Genomic DNA, 20,726 nt, shown 5'->3' on the forward strand with positions numbered 1-20,726 from the left:
ATTGTTCTCAGTCTGGATTAGAACAAATTTGCATTGAGTGGCTCAAGTGAATGTATGTTTTGCATCTCAGTGCCAATGTTTCTTAAAAAAAAAAAATGATGAACGACCAGAGTGTACTGAGTATTTGTTTTTAAAGTGTAAGTGAAGGAAGGAATAAATAGTGAGCCACGGTGGATGACTCGATGTGTGGCCGATTTCATCCATGAGAGTTGTCTTCTCAAAATGATCAGCCCCAAGGTGATCAGCCACAGAAGTGGCACTTGTCCTGGTTTGCAACCGAGATGCTGCTGCTTTTTGACTGGTTTTGTAAGAGGTTTTAGGTGGGGTTGGAAATGAGACGCTAGCCCACTATATGAGTTTCCGATTGTTCAGTACTGGAAGAAAGCCAGGCCGACATCCTTCTTTAGATTTAAAGAGATCAAAGCATTGCCATTTGTTTAAATTTGATTAAGCAAGATTCAAATGAGATGGTTAGGCAAGTACCGCCTCTTTAAGAACTCTACCTGCCCTCTTTCTAAACCGTTCTGTCCATTGTCCCGTAGAACAGGGGCGTAGGACTGCCAGTGTCACTATGCCAGGAAATGACCTTCTTGGCAAGGGTGGGAATGAGAGGCCTCCTCTGCAAGGGTCACCTAGGGAAGAGAAGTGTGATTGCTCATTGCCCTGTCACAAAAGTACCTTCACAAAGGCAATGTTCAGTATGGTGTGCCCCTTCTGCCCAAAATGTAAACAGGAGCCAACACAAGGCATTTGGGCTGAAGCGCAAAGTTAATTTGGGCACAAGGCTTCCTTCACTCTAAGCAGCCCTGGCGAGTTAACAGCACTGCTGCACACGGGCTTGTGCTCTGGCATTTGAATGTCACACCTGGCATACTGAGCTGACACAATGAAGCATTTTCGAAGAGTTCAAGCATATTTGAGGAAGAGCACCCGTTGTCATTTCAAAAGCACACTGCAATATTGAGCAACACCCTGCTATTAGGAGAACTCAAAACTATTTTAGCACCGCCCCAAAAATATTGGGCAACATACTTGGCATATCAGGCTGCACCCTGATATTGATGCCAGCCATTCTTATGGTATTTTATTGTATGGTAAGTGTATTGTCATAGCTTATTCAGTTTCACTGATACTCTAAAAGGTATTTCGTTCACAGCACAGTATTTGCATCAGTGTGGAATTCATTATGGAAATTCTCTCCTGAAAACAGTATTATATGTTATTTCTTTTGTTGCACAATCCTGTGCTGTACATCCAGCACATGTATTTCTGAAGAGCACATAAATGTGTTTGCTGTCACAGTGGAGGAATGCTCTGTGGTACCGGGACAGACCTGCAAGTATTTGTATTTTCTCCGCACTCGATGTATCTTTGATGTTCAATCTCATTAATGGCCGGCACTGCAGATTTTAACAAGTTGCTTCTAGTTGCTAGTCCAACCGGGTTCTTTCTTGCTGTTCTCCTAATTGGCCCTGTTTTTAAAGCCTCTTTCATGGCTTTCTTCTTTGCCCTAATAGTGTGTGTGTCCAAGATGTAGAAAACTTTTATTGTTTCAGTTAGTTAAAACCACAACAATACATTTAAAAAGAGTCGACTAATGTGTTTAACATTTCTTAATATATAAGTGCGATCTCTGTTGGTATGTTCTAGAGCATTCCAGTCTAATACCAAATTTGTTATTTAAATAGAATAAAACGTAATTAAAATACAATCTGTCTGATTCAGTGCAGAAGGTCTTGGTTTTTATCACTTTTAATGTTCCAGAGAGCTCTCTCCCCGAGCTACCACAGTTATGTTATCCTTTTATTGACTGGGTGCCAGGGAGTACTTTAGCGCTTGGGTGTGGGCTGCAAGGAACTTTAGTAGTAGGCAGTTCAATCGCGTGTCTACTGGGTTCAAAGTTGCCATAATTGCAGATCTGCACGTTCTTATGCCCCGCTCGTTCATAGACTTTTTTAAAAGAGATATTCGAGCTTGAGCAAGATTCGGGCAGATACAGACAAGATGGATGAAGTCCTCATTACTCCTCCCACATAATCTACAGATTTTGGGTCCGTCGTGCACCCAGATTGGTTGGTCCATAGTCGATGGAAATTTCCCCAAGCGGAGTTCCATCAATTTCTGTTTTCTGTGAGCTGGGAATGTGATTGTTAGATATGGGGCTGCCACGAGTGTTTTGTAGTTTGATATGACCATCCATGCGTGTTTCCTGGTGCTAAACGTGGCTTTATCGAGTAAGAGGGAGTGAAATTTTGTCGACTTGTTTATAGCTTGTTTGAACGCCGGGTAGGGCAGGTTGAGTTCCCAAAGTTTTCTTGTTCCGGTCTCAGTTATAGCCTTTTCGAGATACTGATTGTATGGGGAGTTAACATCAGATCTTATTTCTTCCCATAATGCTTGGTGCAATTCCAAGGCTGACGTGTTGTGTTTCAGTGTATACCAGTACTTAATGCTTGCGTACTTTCTTCCCAGTGTCTCGTTTATTATTCCGAATTCTAACCTCGTCTGAGCTGGTGAGGCTCCCTGATGTATGTGGAAGGTGGATTTGAAGATGGCTGTCTGCATTTTGTTGAGCAGATCTGCGTCTTTCCCATGCAATCCTACACTGCCATATGACAGGGTTGGAAGGACTTTTGCTTTTATTGTTGCCAGTAAAGGTTTATATGATGGCCCCGAGAGCTTTTTAGCCAAAGATCTAAAAGCAAATGAGAGTGAGTTTGATCTCTGAGAGATGTAGGACATTTGCTGCTGGTGGCTTTGTCGGTTATCAAAGTGGAAGCCCAAGTACTTGAAGTTGGACACGGCCTCTAGCTTTGTCCCATCCAGGTAGATGTATGCGCTGGCTGTCCGCCGCCTGGTGATCAGCATTGTTTTTGTTTTTGTTGTGTTTATCTCCAGGTTGTTGTTTTTTATGAATTCTGCCAGCCCTGCTAATAACCTTTGAATGCCAATCTTTGTTAGATTCAACAGTACCACATCGTCCGCATAAGATAGATGAGTTAGCGGAAAGGAGCCAAGTTTAGGTGGATGGGATGGGATCTTATTCAGACTTGATGTTAGTCTGCCATAAAAAGATTAAAGAGGTGGGGGGCTAGGACACAGCCCTGCTTTAGACCTTTACTGGTGTTAATTTTCCTTGAGAGCCGTGTTCCATTCCCCAATTTAACTACCATCCAAGTGTTGGAATAAAGGAGTAGGATCCCTCTCAGGATTTTATCCGGGATGTTCCAACTGCGCAATATCCTCCATAAGATATTCCGATCTACACTGTCGAATGCTGCCTTTAGGTCAATAAAACACAGGTGAAGGGGCTGTTTTCTTCGAAGATATTTATCGGCTAGCACTGAGAGAGACATAATATTTGTCAGTGTCCCGGTTCCTTTCCTGAAGCCTGTTTGGTTCAACGGAATTCTCTTTGTGTCGTCGGACCAGTTTATTAGATCTTCCAAGATGAGGGATGCAAAGTACTTCGCCTCTACGTCTAGGAGTGCGATCAGTCTATAGTTGGCTGGGGATGTTCTGTCTCCTCCTTTAAAAATTGGTGATATTATGGAGCCCTGCCAGCTTGACGGTATTTTATTTACAGTTGTTATCTCTTCAAATAATTGTTTTAATTTCGTACTCCAAAAGTCCTGATCAGTTTTGTAGACTATTGGGGGGATCCCATTCGGCCCTGGAGCACCGTTGCCACGTGACTTCCTTATGATTCTACTTATGTCCTCTTCGCTGTACCTTGCTTGTTTGACCTTGTTTGATACATCCTTCTTCTCCTGTGGGCTAGCCACGTCACAGTAAAGCCTGGTTACCAAGAGATCCCCGTCTGGTGATGGATTTTCTCTGCGTTCATCCTTATTGTTTGATGTTTGCATACAAGCGGTTCTAATTCCACCGCTGGGAGTGATACTCCCTTTTCTTTTTTGGGCCACTTTGTTGGTAGTTTGTTGGATTGCCCCCGAGTTAGACTGATCTGGTGTTATCTCTGCGAACCTCTCTGTTAAAAACGCGGCCCAGTCTGCTTCTTGGACATTCGATGATGTTGGATTTGAAGGGTGATTTAAGCTGTTGATAATCCTCCAAAATGCGTTTGAGTTGGTGTTCTTGGCGGTGCAGAGTAGTTTTGCCCAGAAGTCATCTTTCAGAGATCTTTTGTGTTCCCACATTTTCTTTTTATATTCTTTCTTGAGGTTTTGTCTTTGGACCCAGTCTTTGGATGACGTAGTTGTCTTTTTTAATGCTCTGGCATTTCTCCTTATCTCTATTTTGAGTTTTGCCAGGTTCTTTGGCAAAGTAATTTTCTTATTCCGAGGTTGTGCTTTATTTGGGACGGACGTACTTGCTGGTAAATTTTCTGTAAAACTCTCCCATTTTTGTATTTGGGTACCTGTTGTTCCCTCACCCTCTATTTTTAGTCTCTGCACATTTGCCTGCAGCTCATCAATGTTGGCCGTTGTCCAGTTAAGTCGTTTTAAGTTAGTGGTCGTGAGGTTATCTCCCACTGTATTACAACTGTGATATTTGGTCAGTTTTAAGTTGAAATAAATATGTTGATATGAATGATCACTTTTTGAGGTGTGTTCTATTGAAAATTGCTGGACGAATGGCAATAGTGAAAGAGAGACTGCTGTGTAATCGAGCCTTGATGCCGACGAGGTTCCTAGATGGGTGTACTGTGGTGGATTGTCACCTTTGGTTCTTCCGTTAAGGAATCGCAGCCCTAGGAATTCCAAGCTAGTTACCAGTTTTCGACCAATTGGGTCGAATCGCTCTGTTTGCAACTGAGTTTGAGGTTTGACATTCCAAAATTCGTTGTCAGCTGCTATAATCTCATCATCCTCAGGCGTGTAGATTTGATTTGAATTAAAGTCGCCTGTTACAATGATGTCCCAGGGTGGATTATTATTTCGAGTATCCCTGATTATGGATACTAGCTGATCCAATGTGGCTTGTTTCTCTTTTGCCTTTGGAGGCGCATAAAGGTTAACCATAATAGTGTGTGTGTCCAGTTAATGCAGTCACTACCTACACCATTCAGAATTCCTCATTTTCATTAACCACCTGTGGTTAAAGGGGCAGTGAAGCAATAAAGCCAATATTGTGCAGCAGATCCACCAAGTGAAAAGGCCAGCTAACGAGCACACATGACCACTGCTCACAAACGCAACTTACTACTTCACTTTTTCAAATCCATTTCTATAATTCTTTCCCTACTCCAAACTCTCCTTTTAAAATATATTGTTATCATTCTATCCCTACTCCAAACACTACTAAACACACAAGAAATCAAGAGTACAAACCTAACAGAACTAATGTTTTCCTGCCCCATTGTCTCCCGCAGAAGTGAGAGCTGTAGTGCCCTTTAAAGACACAGAACTGCTGATTATGTTGCCAGAGTCGTCTGGGTGTTTCCAGAAATGAAATCGAAACAAAGCTGCTTTGAACTGTTCTGACAGAAGGGTGCCAGCAGTGTTTCTAAAAACAGTACGATCCAGCCTTATGCGCTGCCAGACTTTGAGAAGGCAGGGTTTAGGTCCAAAAAACAGACAAAAAGACAATCTGGATCATGTAAGTGTGTATAATCAGCGGCAGCACTAAAATGATCATGACCATCCAGCTGGAGGGTTCCAAAGCTCTCTACATTTCTTTTGTAATGGCGGAGGAGCGTCACCCCACTGGTCATAGTTAGTCACAGAAAAATAAAATATTAAAACAATAATACCATTTTACTTTTCTGTGAAGGGCTCTGGCTGAGGATTGCGTGTGTGCGGGGCGGGGAGCAAACCATAACAGAGAGGAGTGGTGGGGACTTCCAAGTGCACATGAAAGTTTGATCGGCTGTCTTAGGCCGGGCCAAACAGACATGCGCACTTCTATTTCTCCAACCCAGCTATGTTGCAGAACCGGGTTTGAGAAAAGCTGCAGGTTCCCACTCACTGTCTGAGCGGAAGACCATGCCACTCAGACCAATCATGGCATGCTCTCATAGCATGAGATCAGCATCGGAATTTGGTGGGATGCCTGTGTTTTCCCAGAGACTGCTGGTAGTGACGCACCGAGTTGGCCGTCTGAGTCGGGCTGCAGGTTTTACCCTCAATTCCCCATCCCGTCCTCCCCCTCCGCACCCCCACACTTACATTGTGCAGCGGCCGCCACTGCATTTCTTTGTACACGGCTTCTGTTTTCTGAATGGATTCTGGCATCATGTTTGTCAAACCTATTTTGGATGGAACTGGTTCCACGTTGGACGAATGATGTCCAGTATTGTTTTCACTCAGTTGCCTTATGGGGTCTTGCAGGAGCAGTTCTGAATTTGAGGCAGCGGTTGCAGTGTGGCCCATCGGCACACATTTTTTGGCACCAGCATTTATTTTTCCTTATCTCACTTTGACCCAGAGCAATATTGAGAACAATACGAAAGAGGAATTAAAAGATGGAAAAGCTGTGACAAAGGGAAAAATTGGGGATGAAAAAGAACTTGCAAGAGTAAGATAAACAGGCAGGGAGTGTCTGGTCCTGGATGAAAGAGGTGAAATAAAGACTAAGCAGCCTTGGCATTAGGTACCCACGACACTCAGTTGTGCAAGCTCTGGGCTTCTATGCAAAAGTTTGGGCACTGGCACTCATTCTTTTCCAAATTAAGCTCTGCCTTCGAGGAAGGTACACCTTGGACATTATCACAAAACGAGTTGCTGGCAGGTAGTTAACCCATGAGTTTGTATATTTACAGGGACTGGGATTACATTGTATTTGCACTCCTTGTTCACCATTTTCCAAATACTGGTAGAGCGGGACTCTAGTGAATCCCATAGAGGCATTGAAGCTAGAGATGTGAGGTGTCTCCCAAGGTGCGAGGGTGGCACCGAGTGGCAACACTTGGTGACTGCACAAAGACCGAGGTTACTAAACACCAGGCCACACTAGCTGGCTCAGTGACGCATCTTTTTATTACCCCTCTTGTCAGCCTGGTGCCTGAAAACACTCCCTCTCCCGTCCATTTCTTCGTCCGTGCAGTGACGCCTCAGCCCTGCCGATGGACTCGTCCCAGGTCCTCGAGGCGACCATCGCGCCTCAGACACAGCGGGCCCTGTTCCTGGCCCGGCCTGATGCTTGGACAAAGCCAGCTCTGTGGGGACATTGTCTGCGACCTCTCAAGGGCATGCGGGCCAGACTCTGCGGCGCACACTGGCCGCTCCAGCGGCCTCTCACAAGAGCTACATTAACTGTTACCAGCGGGCAGCGTTTCAAAGGACTACACTCCGAGCCCTCCATGGCCCCGGGAATAGAGAGCTCGAACCACAACGCCGCTTCCTGTTCGCCATTGTGAGGAAATGAGAGTCTGTGGGACGTGTCTGTCCGAGGACAGACGGACGAGAAGTGCCCATCTAGGGACTGCAGAGCAGGCCCGTGGGGCTCCTGCACCCATCACTAGGCTAAAAGGCCGCTGGCAGCGAGCACTGCCGGCAGCAGCAGCATTCCGAGCAAAGACAAGGGGCGACGTATCCGGAATCTCTGGCTTGAAAGGGGAGGGCACTCTGCTGCATTTTGTAGGAGGGTGTGGTGGACACATGGGAACACTTCAGAGCTATTCGTGGGAAGAGGGGCAGATACGCGAGTGGGCTAATTCTAGAGTAGAGGGTTGAGAGGGAAGCCACGTGTGCATGTAATAGACGAGCTCTGGGGAGCAGCTGTACGCTAGAAAAAAAGTGCAGTGAAGGACACGTCATCGAACAGGCCCTTTAAATCAAGTCCCAGATTCAGCTGGACTGCATCTGGAAGTGCATGCAAGGAAGGGAATTTCAGTGGCTGCCTTCCAGGATAGAGCCTTCATGGCACTCAGCTACTTGTCACCTGACACATATATAAGCAGGTGGAGAGGAGGTGGCCCTCAGAGAAACTGCGATTGATGTCACTTCGTTAGAAATGCTCTTTGGAGAAGTCCAAAGATCTCTTCATTGGGCAGGCCCTTTGTAGAAACGTGTGACACCATGGGCTGGGAGAGACCCAGTAAGCATCACGTGGACGAGAGACACTTTAAACGTTGAAAAAACTAGGAAGAGCCTGGCAGAGGTAATGTTGTCATCAGGACAGAGATCACACCCCGTAGTGAGAGAGAATAAACATCAGAAGGACGGATGAAGACACAAACTAGCTATCGTCGTGTAAGCTGCAGCACACTCAGTAGCCGCCCAAAGGACTGGCAAAGACCCTCAGATAATCTTGTGGACTTAGAGACACCTTAACCGATTTTGGACTACAGGGCCAAAATCATCTGGTGAACTTTGAGACACTGTAACGAGTGTGTAGACAGAAAAGTGCACTATGCCAGGATGTGCTGATCACTAACGGCAACGCCATCAGTTCCACAGGGATTGAGCGATGTGCCCATCCAGGGAAAACAGGAATTGCAATTACCCCAAGGGTTGAGACACTAACCATCACGGGAACCTTAAGGTGACAATGTCACCACCAAATGTATGATGGACATTTTACCCACCTCTTGGGCTGAGACACTGGAACCACTTCATAGACCAAGAGGCACTTTAACGTTTGTTCCCAAGGCTTGTAGGAGGAGAGACTGTCCCAAGCTACAAAACTGTTCTAAAGCCATTACAGCATGAGACGTTGTAATCATCCCAGGACGAGAACATCTTATCCATCCCAAAAGTAGGGAGAGATGTTCTAGCCATCCCAAAACCTGATCGAGATAGAGTGGGGTAAAGACAGAGAGATGTAACAGCCTGAGAGAGAAATAACTAATAGTGCGAACGTCCACAAAAGATGTTATACCAAGCACCGGCCAGACACTGACATTTTACACATCCCAATGCCTGAGCCAGTGACGTTGTAACCATCACAGGCTTGAAAAATATGTTTAACCATCCCAATGCCTGAGAGAGATGGTAACACCTAAAATGCTGACTCGCTGTATCTTCCCAAGGCCCGGTAAAGACAGTGTAACTGTCCCAATGCCAGGCAAAATGATTATTCAAATTCCAAGACCTCAGATGTTATATCTAATGCCTATCCCAGTGCCCAAGAGACATGACTCTAGAAAAATGTAAGCCTGGAAAGATGATAGCATCCGAAATACCGAGACACACTAGCCATTCCAAGGTCTGAGATAGATTTGACTATTTTAAGGCTTCAGAGAGAGCCGTAGCTATCATAAGGCCAGAGAGAGAGATTTTACCTATTCCAAGGCTTAAGAGGCCTAGTTACCTCAGGTCTGAGAGAAATATTTTTACCCTCCACAGTGCCTGAGAGAGGCTTTGCAGCCATGCTATACTTAAGAAAGACATTGGAACATCCCAAAGCCTTGGAGAGATGTTACCTTCCAGAGTAGCAAGACATGCTTTACCCAGCCTGAGTCCTGCAAGAGATGTTACTGCCAAGGCCCGAGCAAGGCATATAGCCGCTGTGACATCTTAAGCCCTGATAGAGAGTGGGGACTTGTTTCGGGAATTGTTCTCTACAAAAGGCTTCATGTGAGAGAAGTATAATCATCCTGAATTGTCATTTATCGTTGCATTATTTTGCTGACTGTACTAATCTACAGTCGAACTTGATTGCCAATAAAAATTGTTTTTACAAAAAAAAAAGCCCTGATAGAGAGTGTTATAACTGTCTCAAGGTCCGAGTGAGGCATTTTTTTACCCCTCCTGAGCCTAAGTGAGAAGTTGAAACCACCCTAAAGGTAAAGAATTGTAATCATTCGAGGTATTGGGAGGAATATAAAATCCGAAGGCGTGAGAAAGAGAGATGGACAGACTAACCATCCTAGTCCTAAAAGTGATTTTACTCTCGAATGGCCAGAGAAAGACATTTATCCAAAGACCTAATATGTTGTAATCAATTGACTTGTCTTTCCAAGTTCAGTGAAAAGATCCAACCTTTTGACTACAACACTAAATAAGCATTGGCCAATGGTCTAGCTTTAATGTGCCAGCACGTGCAAAGACAGGCAATCACAAATGATTTTCACATATGTTACCTGCACAAATGATGTTTATCCTTTTAAAGCCTGCTCTACTTGGGCAAAGTAGCAAACAATAATTCCATATTGATAGAATGCATACAGGACATAACGAATTGAATGTGACCGAGAGGATTTAGTGTAGTTTTTAGAAGCGAAATATCCTCTTATGCATTCCAGTGGAAACGCACATTAGAAGGCGGAGTGATAAACTAAATAGTCAACAAAATAAGCTAAGGCTCTGTTACAATTTTCATTATAAATAGTCATCAGCTCCTTAGCTTAAGATCATCAACAAAGAATGCGCTGTTGCACTAAATTAAAACTGGGCTTAACATGCTACACTCATTAAGCAACATTGTTCTCATTAATTACATCTGCAATTGTAACCCTGCTCCAGAAGGTTTCTTAAACAAATTAACCTCATCAGAAATGAGTGCTACCAACTCAAACTATCCAGGTTTAACGGGAAGAAAGATTGTTTCTTTGATTACCAAGCACGACTTACCTGATCTTTTATTTGTTATTCAAACATAATAGGATGAGACGTAAAGAAATGAACTTCTTACTTCAATGACTTAGTGCTATCCTCTTCATAAAGACGTGTATTTGATCCAAGATTCTTAGAACCAGTGCTTTAAGTGGGATGCAAAAAGTGGCGGGTCTCTGCCTTAAGTAATTAAGGGTGTGGCTTAAACAAGTAATCTACATTCTTGTGATCCCTATAGTGCGCTATCTGACCGGTATTTTGGTGCAAGGTTAAGTTGAACGTGAAATATAAAAAGGAACTAAGTCGCTTATATGAATTAACTTTACTTTTGTTTTTTACATTCATTGATCAGAAAGCAGTCCGTTATTTGCCAGTAAAGTTAAGGACTTGAATATATGGCTTGATCAAGACTTGTTTTAATGTCAGTTTTTAATTATATCCCGTCTGAGACCTGGAGGGACCTGACCCACTTAAAGCCGTGCTTATAACAACTGACTGTAGTATTTGGACTCCAATCTTGAGGCAAACGTAAAGAATACTTTAACTGCGTCGCGAGAGTAATATGGCCCCGATTACGAGCTGGTCGTAAATCCCTGTTTACACAGAGGTTGGAATTACAAGTTTGTAATATTTAACGCATCCGATAATTATAGGATACATTATATACCTCAACCTTTGTTAAATTTTGGCAGGTCAAACCTGCCAAAATTTAACAGGTAAAAGTATATGGCATTTACTGTATGGATTTTGGTACATTAAACCGCAAAATCCATGTGTTATTCCCCACACAACTTGTTATTTATTGCGCCCGATAAATAACGTACCCTGTGGTATTGTTTATCAGGTGTGATAAATAGCAGCTTAACTTGTAATCAGGGCCTTTATGTACCTATTCTACAAATAGAGTGCAGTTGGATACATTCAGACTTTGTAACAAGATGCAAGAGACCTTAAAACACATTATCTGCATATGTCCTAAACTCCTCAAAATTCGTACTTATTATTTTTTAAAAGCTGCAAATATAACAAATGTCACAAACACCATTTTATATTGCTTTCAAGATCACGTCAATTGTTTGTTGCTGGTCTAGTTACCTAGCAATGTCACACAAATAAAGACTAATGTTCTAACCACTTTTAACTACCTTTTATTTATTAACTATTCAATTAAATGTCATTTTTTATTTCCTTCCTGCGATAAGTGTACTGTGATTGATTACATTTAAATATATACAATAAACGTGTACTACAACTTTTCCGGTTGAAGCCAAAGTCAATTCTATGTATATTTTAAGAAACTGCTTACAGTATATCTTGCAGACAGCTGCGCAATCGAGCCAGACCTAAAAACCACACTGAGTGTCGTACCCCGTACTGGGGCTGTTGGGGCCCAGTTATGGTAGTTGAGGTCATTTGCCAGTGTTTTGCTGGAGTTCACCCTGCTTGTTCTGGATTAGTCTTATGCAACTCACACTGAAAGTGTGCAGACCAAATGGGGGTGCCCACTACTAAACGGGTCACTCCAGGGTTCACTCTCATGGATCTGCTTTCTCTGAGTGCCCCTCTCATTGGGAACATGCTAGATTTGTCTTCCTGGCAGTCTCTCCTCCAGCAGGGCCAGGCACATTCTTTCCCTCTCTCATCTACCAGGAAGGCCTCTAGGCACTATAGCCAGACCTTATACTCCTACAGAGAAATTACGGACGTATGTGATGTCCTCACCTCTGGCAGTCTACCTATCCAGGAGACACCAGCGCTGGTTGCACAGCAACTCTTTGAGTATAATGTAGAGCGCTCTCTTCCTTGGTCAAGAAGAACTTCGGGCAGGAACAAAGTGGGGGAGAGGGGGTTGGATTCCACTTTTATACACATTTGCTAACAGAGGAAGTGAATAGACCGCTGAGGCTTCAGAACCAGTTTGGATTGGTTTGGTTCTCTTTCAAATGTCATTCTAACCCTTTACCCAACACAAACTTTATGCAAAGGGATAGCTACCTCCGCTGGTAGCAATGGGGCTACTTCCAAGCAAGAGTATCTAAAACATGGGTGCAATGAAGTATGGGATCTTAGCACCTGGTTGTCATCAGCCTTCTTGAAACAGTAATCTGGGGCAGAAAAAAGTAGATGGCTCTGCATAGCCATCTACGAAATGGCAGTGCACAGTAAGAACTCATCAGCAGCCCTTTGCTAATGAGTTCTGAATTGAATTTCTAAAGGTAGACCATTCTATGTGTGCCCTCTCTTCCATGTCTGGATGTCCACCCTCCACTTACAGCAAAGAAGGCAATGCACTCCATTGTCTGGCTGAAGCTGTCCTCTTCTTCCATCTTGCGCCATGCTCATACCAGGGCCATCCAAAATAGATCACACTGGTCCCAGTACTCACACAACACACAGAGACATACTGTCATACATATGCTACACACTTACTGTATCTACACGCTCTTGACATGCACACATGTTGCCAGTGCAAGATTCAGTGTCTCAAATGACAGCAGAACTTTATGCAAAAGGGTTCTCTGTGGCTTGCCTCTCCTTAAAACAGAGAACACGGTTTTGTCAAATTACAGATTCAAGGACATGGTATGCTTCCACCACCACTCTATGAAATGCACCCTGGGCATGTACAGCAGGCCAGTGCCCGCTACTGGAGCTTGCTTGGTGCTCCCTCCAGGTCACAGATAAGTTTATAGACCTTGCATTACCAGGGATGGAGCTAGGCCTCTGACCACGTGCTAGATAAATGTGATTCAATGTACAAAATAAAAGTCAGGATCCCAGGCACACATGCAGCTGGGCACTCAGGGCAAGGCTATGTGCTCATTCACTGTGCAGGGGAGTTGTCTGTTCCAACAGAGTGAGAAACACTAAAACCTGGAGACGAATAGAACCATAGGAGACACATTCTATAGCGGTATATTCTCTGACCCAGCAAGTCTCTGCATTTGTACTTTAATCAGGTGAGAGAAGACAGCGTAGCCTGAGATTGACTACGACTGTAAGAGGCCCAATGTCCAGGGGACTGCGACATGCTGTGACCATCCTCAGTAGGGGGCACTACGATTGTTATCTTGTTGACTGTTTCACTTCAGCCTGCGAGCAACTACAAGAGGCTCACTGCCCAGTGATCTTAGACATACCATGACTGTCCTCAGACATTTCTGACATAGTGAGCATCCTGAGAAGTGTTTCTACCCCCCTATTGAGTGAGCTCAGTTTCACTCAGGGGTTTCTCTCCTTTATTTCGCAGTAATGCTCTCTGGTGCAAGACCGGGAGAGCAGTCACCAGCTGTCCTGCAGGTGTTCTGAACACGAGCATTATAGAAGTCAACAAATAAGACTCTGTACCGATTGTTAACCCTTGTAATATCCACAACAGTGGCAGTAGTCGGCTCCTAAGCATATCGCGTTAATTGCAGGTTCTTATCACCAAAGCTAACATTGTACTGTTTGGGGTTCCATGGCCATCAGATAGGCATGCAAACACTAGGTCCAGGTTTGAAAGAAACTGGCAGCCATTTGTTTGTGTGATAACCCATTCCGTGTGTGCACTTTTCGTCGGAAGGCAATTTTTTCGAATTTCAGAAAGTTCTCTTTTTGCATAAGTTCCTCGGTTTTCAAAAAGGTCATCATCACACCAAGACCAGTTTAATGATGCATTCCAACATGTCCACATGCGGGCTGGTGTAGACTGTCTCACAGTTATCTATCACTGCCAATAATAGATGTTGTCATCACCCAGTTCTGGGGCACTCATTGTATCCCCCTGGGATGAATTAAATATTCGTCACTCTCAGACTTATGCAGCAGGTGCCAGGACTGGACTGGAGAACCAAAAGCGGCCCTGGCAAAAATACTCAAACCAGCCCTTCTCCCTTCGTATCCTTGCGCAATCTCTCTTTTCATCCACCCGTTCTCACACCTTCTCTCCTTCTAATCTATTTTCCTCTACCTCCTCCCCCATCCCACTCTCATTTTCTCTTTCTCTTGGACCTTCCCCGTGCCTTTTGCAGTTGGCCTAGGCCTTTCAAAATCGTGCTCCAGCCCACCAGGATAATGCCCAGTAGAGTAAAAGGCCTGGTGGGTGCATGAGTCTACCATGTCATCTAAGCAACCTTTGTCCAAAAGAATCCTCATTTTAGTGTGATCATTATGACTTTTCTTTCTGAGCCGCCACTGGTTGTGATTATGTTTTTTTGTTAACCATAAATGGTTGTGATTCTTCAGGTACAAAAGAAAATACTCCCAGCCAGTGCTTAGTTTGTTATTAAAAAGTAAATGCTTTGGCACTTTTCAGATGGCCACGGCAGCCTGCACTACCTAATCCCCCTCCAGTGCTGCCAATAACACTACCAGCACAACTACTAACATTCACACTCCTACAAGTGTGACAATTCAAACTATTCCAGACTGCCCTAAGTTATAATAATGGCGATAGGTGCAGGTACCATTCATTTTTAATGTATATTGACTTAATAAACACAGTTGTGCTCATCTAAAAACTAGGCAGACATCGCCACCATGTGGTGGTCTGTTACTAATGCCGGTGCTGACAATTAAGTGCCAGTGCCCAGCACAGAAACCACTGGCTCAAATTAAGCACTGGTCCCAGCGCTCTCACAAAAAAAACTGTGCATCATATAGTGGGGGGAAAAAAAGCACATTGTCTGAGGCACCACAAACTGGTATCCACAGTAATCCATTTGTCCAGTAAATATTAGCATTGGCATTTATTTATTTTTTTAAAATAGGTGTACTGACATATAATCATCAATGATTCCATAATGCATAAACAGTCTAAAATCAGTTTTTCAAAGTTGTGGACCTCTTTGTTAAGGCTGGAAAACAAACCAAAACAGAATATATATAAACTGTATTTTACTAGACTAATTACTAGTGACATGATTTTGTTACAAAATGCAAACCTGATAAGCACTTGACAATAGATACAAGGTATTGTATAGGCAATTCACGTACCCATTTAAAAAAGTGAGGAAATAATTGGCAAACAATAATTGTAAAAAGCCCAGTCCAGAGATGTCGAACCGATTAAGAAACAGTAAAAGGTACATCTTAAAGATATATTAGGATTAGAGAAAGAGTGCCCTAGCACAAATTAAGGAAGCCTGCCGTCCTCCAGCATTCTGCAGCTGTCAGACTCTTCTAAATAAATAAATGCAAATATTTAAAGAACGGTAGGAGAGTAAAAAAAGGGAGTCCACATGAAGGGGTGGTGCATGGAAAGAAGTGAAAGATAGAGCAATGCAACACATTAACTCCAATACAGTGCTAAATGTAAAATAAAAAACGAGTCCATTAAGTCTGTAGGGAAAGGATACATAACTCACCCAACCAGAATCCTGTGGGACCGAAATGTTGCTTGGCAGGACAAACAGAACAATAGGGTGAAAAGCATTGTCTCAAAAGCAGACATCTGAGATTAGTGCTTTAAATGGGCCGGTACTGTCTGGTACGGAGTAACGTCACTTTTTTATTTTGAAAGGGATAGTACCGGCACTTTTCAAGAGAAATGCAATACTTTGAATTGGAGAGTAATGACACTTCTTGGAAACAAGCAGGTACTCTGGTACACAGTACCAGCACTTCTATTTTTCCATTTGAAGTACTTCCTGAGATAGAAACAAAAGCATCCAATCGACAAACGTAGTCTCCAAGTATAAGGTCTGTACTGGAGTCAGTAGGTCTTGCGTAAACCTGGCAGATACCCGAGGCCTAAAAAAAAAAGCAATAAAAGTTATTTGCCCTGAACCTGCCATGTGGTTGGAGTGTTCTCACCATTCCCCCACTCACCAGTAATTTTGTTTCTGCAATAAGGGGTTCATTAACCTCATGTAATGAAAGCTGGAATTACATTTTCAGATGTCAACAGTCGATCTGTTTTGAGAAGTTTGCAAAGTTGTAATGGCTGTTGGATGGGGAAAATATTTGCTAAAACTACATGAATCCAATGAATTAATTTTTTGAAATGTTGTTTGGAAACCTTGTGGTCTGGTTGTATGGCCAGATATGTGTGAAACTAACACACCTTAAAATATTCTTGGCATTTTTTTTGTTTAAAAATGTCAGTAAAAACTACTGATTGCATTTTATATTTCGAAATGTAACAATGGAATGCCTGCCTGCATCTGAATTTTGGTGTCATTTTTGTCTGTAAATATTCCTTTGTGTTAAAGAGGCTAGTTAGAACGATGATTTTTATATGAACGTTTTTAAATCAATTCTACTCTATGAATTTTTCCTCCGTTCCATACCAATAGTACGCAAAACTTTAATGACGAGATCAGAACTGATTTTAGCGTTTTTGGGAGTTGTGGAAGGGTGCAAATTAGTCAAACAATGTCCAAGGTATTGGTAAACCGCTGCTTTTTGAGTAGCAGAGGGTGTATTTACATATTCATATGTGCTTTGGTGGCGTTTCTATTAAATACTTGTGTATTAACATAACTTGCTTGGCGATATGTTAAGGGCCCAGCCAGGGCTTTAAGTGGGATGAAAAAACTGGAGGGGGGGTGGGAGGGGCTGGGAGGGGGGAGTCTCAAATGGCGTGGTCAATGTAATTAAGGGCGTGGCTTAACCCATCCGCTGTGCTGAACGTTCTATGCTGGTGAGGAACGTTCTATTGCGCGGGCGGGGCCGGAACGTTCAGCGGATGTGTGCAGCACTACAGAGGTAGTGCACGCGACGTCCGCTGAACGTGCGCCGCACTGAAGGGGTTAACGTAAGCTAAAAATCTGTGTTTAGCACAGTGAGCCACCCGACTTGTAATTTGCTGTTTCTGTCATTGCATCCCGATAAATGCTACAACAAGCAACATCATAGCTACAACAAGGCAGAACTATTGGCTTTGTCTATGGTTGTTAATTGCATAAGATAAATAAGCAGCAACTATGGCTTGTATATAATATTGAAAAAACTGCCACTTCAAGCTTTGGTGACATTTCAATAAGAGAAGGGAAATCCAAAGAGAAAATGACTCTCTTTAAAGGATTTCCCTTCCTCTACAACGCTCATCACGCGCACATCGATGTGCCTGCTGTCACTGCAGTCCGGAAAATAAAAAACAGACAGCCTGTGCCAGGGCACAAAACAGAGCCCGATAGAGACCCGTTTCGAGGCCCCCTTAAAAAAACTGCCAGGGCTCAGACCCTGTGAGACCCAGCCCATTTAAAGCCCTGGGCCCAGCTATTCAAAAGTCATAAATTGACCAGTGGAAGATAACTGGAAAGCCCTCATTTTACATTTTTGGCAGACATTTACACCTAATTCTAGGGGTGTTATGGTGTGAAAACTAGGTGGTGTCCCCTGCCCACGCGGGCTGTAGTTTAAAAGTGTCTCGGATTTTATTTTTTATTTATTTATTTAATGCGATTTTTCTATAGCGCGAACATTACCCGAAGGTGTTGGAGCGCTTTACAAAAGAACCAGTTGCGATACATAAGGATTTAGGATTACATGAGTTACATAAAAGATACAAACAGGAAAAAAAAATGCAAATGTACAAGTTGTAAAGTCACTCGGAAGAGATACAAATGGATAAACTCTAAGAATCACATAGGAATGGTAGTGAGTACAAAGGTCTACTACATATACTAGTGGTCAGAGTTATCTCTATATACATATATATATATACAAATATTAGATTTCCTCAGGATTCCATTTTACCAGCGATTCGGCTTGTACAAGTATATATCACATATTTACAGAGTGAAAAGAGAAATAAAAATAAAAAGGTGTAGAGAGCGGTATTTGGGGAGAAGAGTTATGTTCAACTAATTACATTGGGGGGGGGGCAAGATGATGTGCATACATGGGAGTGGTACTAGACCCCACCCCCCTGCGGGAGGTGTGGAGATGTTTGCAATGTCACCAAGTAATTCCATCAGCTTATGCATATTTGTAAATTGGTGCATAGTATTGAGTAATGTGAGTGTTTAATAAATGCACTCTTACTTTTATAAAACAAAGTACAGACTGGACAATCAATTATTGAGTGTTATGTTTGCGCACGTGCAAATGGCGATTACTAGCCTCAGCCTGCTCTGCAATGCTACCCTCAGAGTCAGGCGCTACAATTGGGTGTTTGGTTCCCAGTGAAGGACAAATCTAGTCATGTTATTTGTGCAGGACTCAGATGCTGCCTCGTTTTCCAACATACAGTAAAAGATGCGCGTGGGCTGCGGTGGTGTAATCTCTTAAAGTTACAAATTAAGTCCTGGGGTGTGTGGTAACTATTGAGGTCTGTGAAGTGATGTTGAAATGCCGTGTCTTTTGCATTGTTGTACCGAGTGTAGGGGCAGTTGTAAGGCATGCTATAACTGGTCACATGCCTACGACACGACACGAGCAGAAAGGATACCAAAATGCCCGTATAAATTATAATAAGCATGACATTTTCTTCTGGGCATGAAGTATATGAACACACATATGAGTTTGCCGAGAGAGACATATACCCGGCCTGACTGCGTGATACGGTCGGTGTGTACTCTCTGAAGTCGAGCAATGATTCGACATCTGAGCCTCGCGACGTGACCCCTGCGTGCCCCCTGCGTGGCTGTCACCGTCGGGCCACGGAGCTGGCTCGCGCGGTGCTGGACGCAGACCGTGACCCGCAGCGTGGCGCAGAGCAGGCCTCTGCAAACGGAAGGAGGAAGTGGTTGCGCGCACATGGTGGCGGCAACTGTCAGCGGGGCGGGGGTGCAGCGGGACAGGAAGGAGGGGTGTTGTCCAGCATTGTTGTAGGAGCTGCTGCACCGACTGGCAGCCGCGCCACGGAGCTGGTGGACGTCCTCAACATCATGTCTTTCCGCGAGCCTGATGCCTCCTCCGAAACCGAGGTACGTGGAGGCGGCGAGGAGGCCTTTGTGCTTCCGGGCCTCAGATCGCACAGCATACGATGCAAACTTTCACTTTCAGCCCGGAGCCGTCATCCTTCGGGTGCCTTCTCAGTGTAGGGCCGTTCCTTGTAGTCACCGGGGGCCGTGTAAGGGTACACATGGGCCGCGCTGCTGTCTGCCCCCGGGAGTGGGCTGGGGTGGCCTGGCTGGGCTTGGACTAGCTAACTGTAGAAGGAAATGCTGTGTCTAAAGAACTCGTCCGAGCCGTCTGAGGGCTGTGCAGAACAGGGCTATGTGAGAGGTGCACGCCAGAAACCGAGGGAGTGCTGCAGGAAGCGCATACCCCGAGCCAGGCAGGGTTCATGTCTGGGGAGGAAGAGGGCCAGCTGTGTGATTGCCTACACAGCACCTGTTAGGCGATGATAAGCTCTACGTCACCACTGATGTGATTTGAAATTAGAAACCGGACACAACTGTAATCTGCCGATCAGGGATCAAGGGGGGAATCAGGGATGTCAGAAGCGATTGTGGACTCGTTGATATCTAAACACAGGCTGGGTTTCGTACCTCCATCGGGGAAGTTTGTGGTGTTCAACAAACACCAATGTCACGAAGTTCAGAGCTTATTTAAGGTCCGCTACACCAGAGGGGTTCATAAATGCGGGCCCTTTGTAGTCTATCCTCTCTGAAGCCTAGACGCGCATACTACTACGGTAGTGATGCTGGAGCGATTTTCTGATTGGAGGTGGGTCGCCACGATCCTGAGCTCATTCAAATTATAGAGGTTCAGGTTCTTAAAAAAAAAAAATCATGGTGTTACTGAACAAGTGAGAGTGATACAAAAAACCCTCAAATAGCATTAGCTTGAGGCAAGGAGGTAGATGCCTTGGGAAACCTCCTTAACTACGAAGTCTTAACAGCGAAATTCATTAACCCCGAAGTGTTAACGACAACGTCTTAACAACGAATGCCTTCACAATTAAAGTCTTTACCACGCCTATGCCTTTAGAACGAAAATGTAAGTATTTTGCAGGTAAATAACACACACACACACACAACCACACACACACACACACAACCACACACACACACACACAACCACACACACACACACACACAACCACACACACACACACACACACACACACACACACACACACACACACACACACACACAACCACACAACCACACAACCACACACACACACATCCACACAACCACACACACACACATCCACACAACCACACACACACACACACACTCTTTCTCTCTCTCTCTTTCTCGGGTGGTAAGGGTATTTTTAGGATTTAGGGTCGTATGGGTTTTGGGGTGGAAAGGGTATATTTAGGTTTTAGGGTGGGTATGGGTTTTTGGGTAGTTAGGGTAATTATTTTAGGTTTTAGGCTGAGT

At 44.0% G+C, this 20,726-nt stretch overlaps 1 protein-coding gene across 3 annotated transcripts in view; it reads left to right on the top strand.

Annotated features, from left to right (window-relative positions):
- LOC144823203 (serine/threonine-protein kinase N2-like) overlaps positions 1-20,726 on the top strand; it is a 643,207-nt gene that overhangs the window by 234,889 nt on the left and 387,592 nt on the right. The window contains exon 1 of one of the 3 annotated variants that reach the window (XM_078681543.1): positions 19,060-19,315. The exons of the other annotated variants lie outside the window; for them this stretch is intronic. Coding sequence (XP_078537669.1) covers positions 19,277-19,315 — 39 coding nt within the window. The 5' untranslated portion in view covers positions 19,060-19,276. Of the gene's footprint in view, positions 1-19,059; positions 19,316-20,726 lie in introns of those variants that run through there. 3 annotated transcript variants of the gene reach the window in all.

Source organism: Lissotriton helveticus, chromosome 1_1 (assembly GCF_964261635.1).
Source record: "Lissotriton helveticus chromosome 1_1, aLisHel1.1, whole genome shotgun sequence".
In the NCBI taxonomy this organism is placed as follows: domain Eukaryota; kingdom Metazoa; phylum Chordata; class Amphibia; order Caudata; family Salamandridae; genus Lissotriton; species Lissotriton helveticus.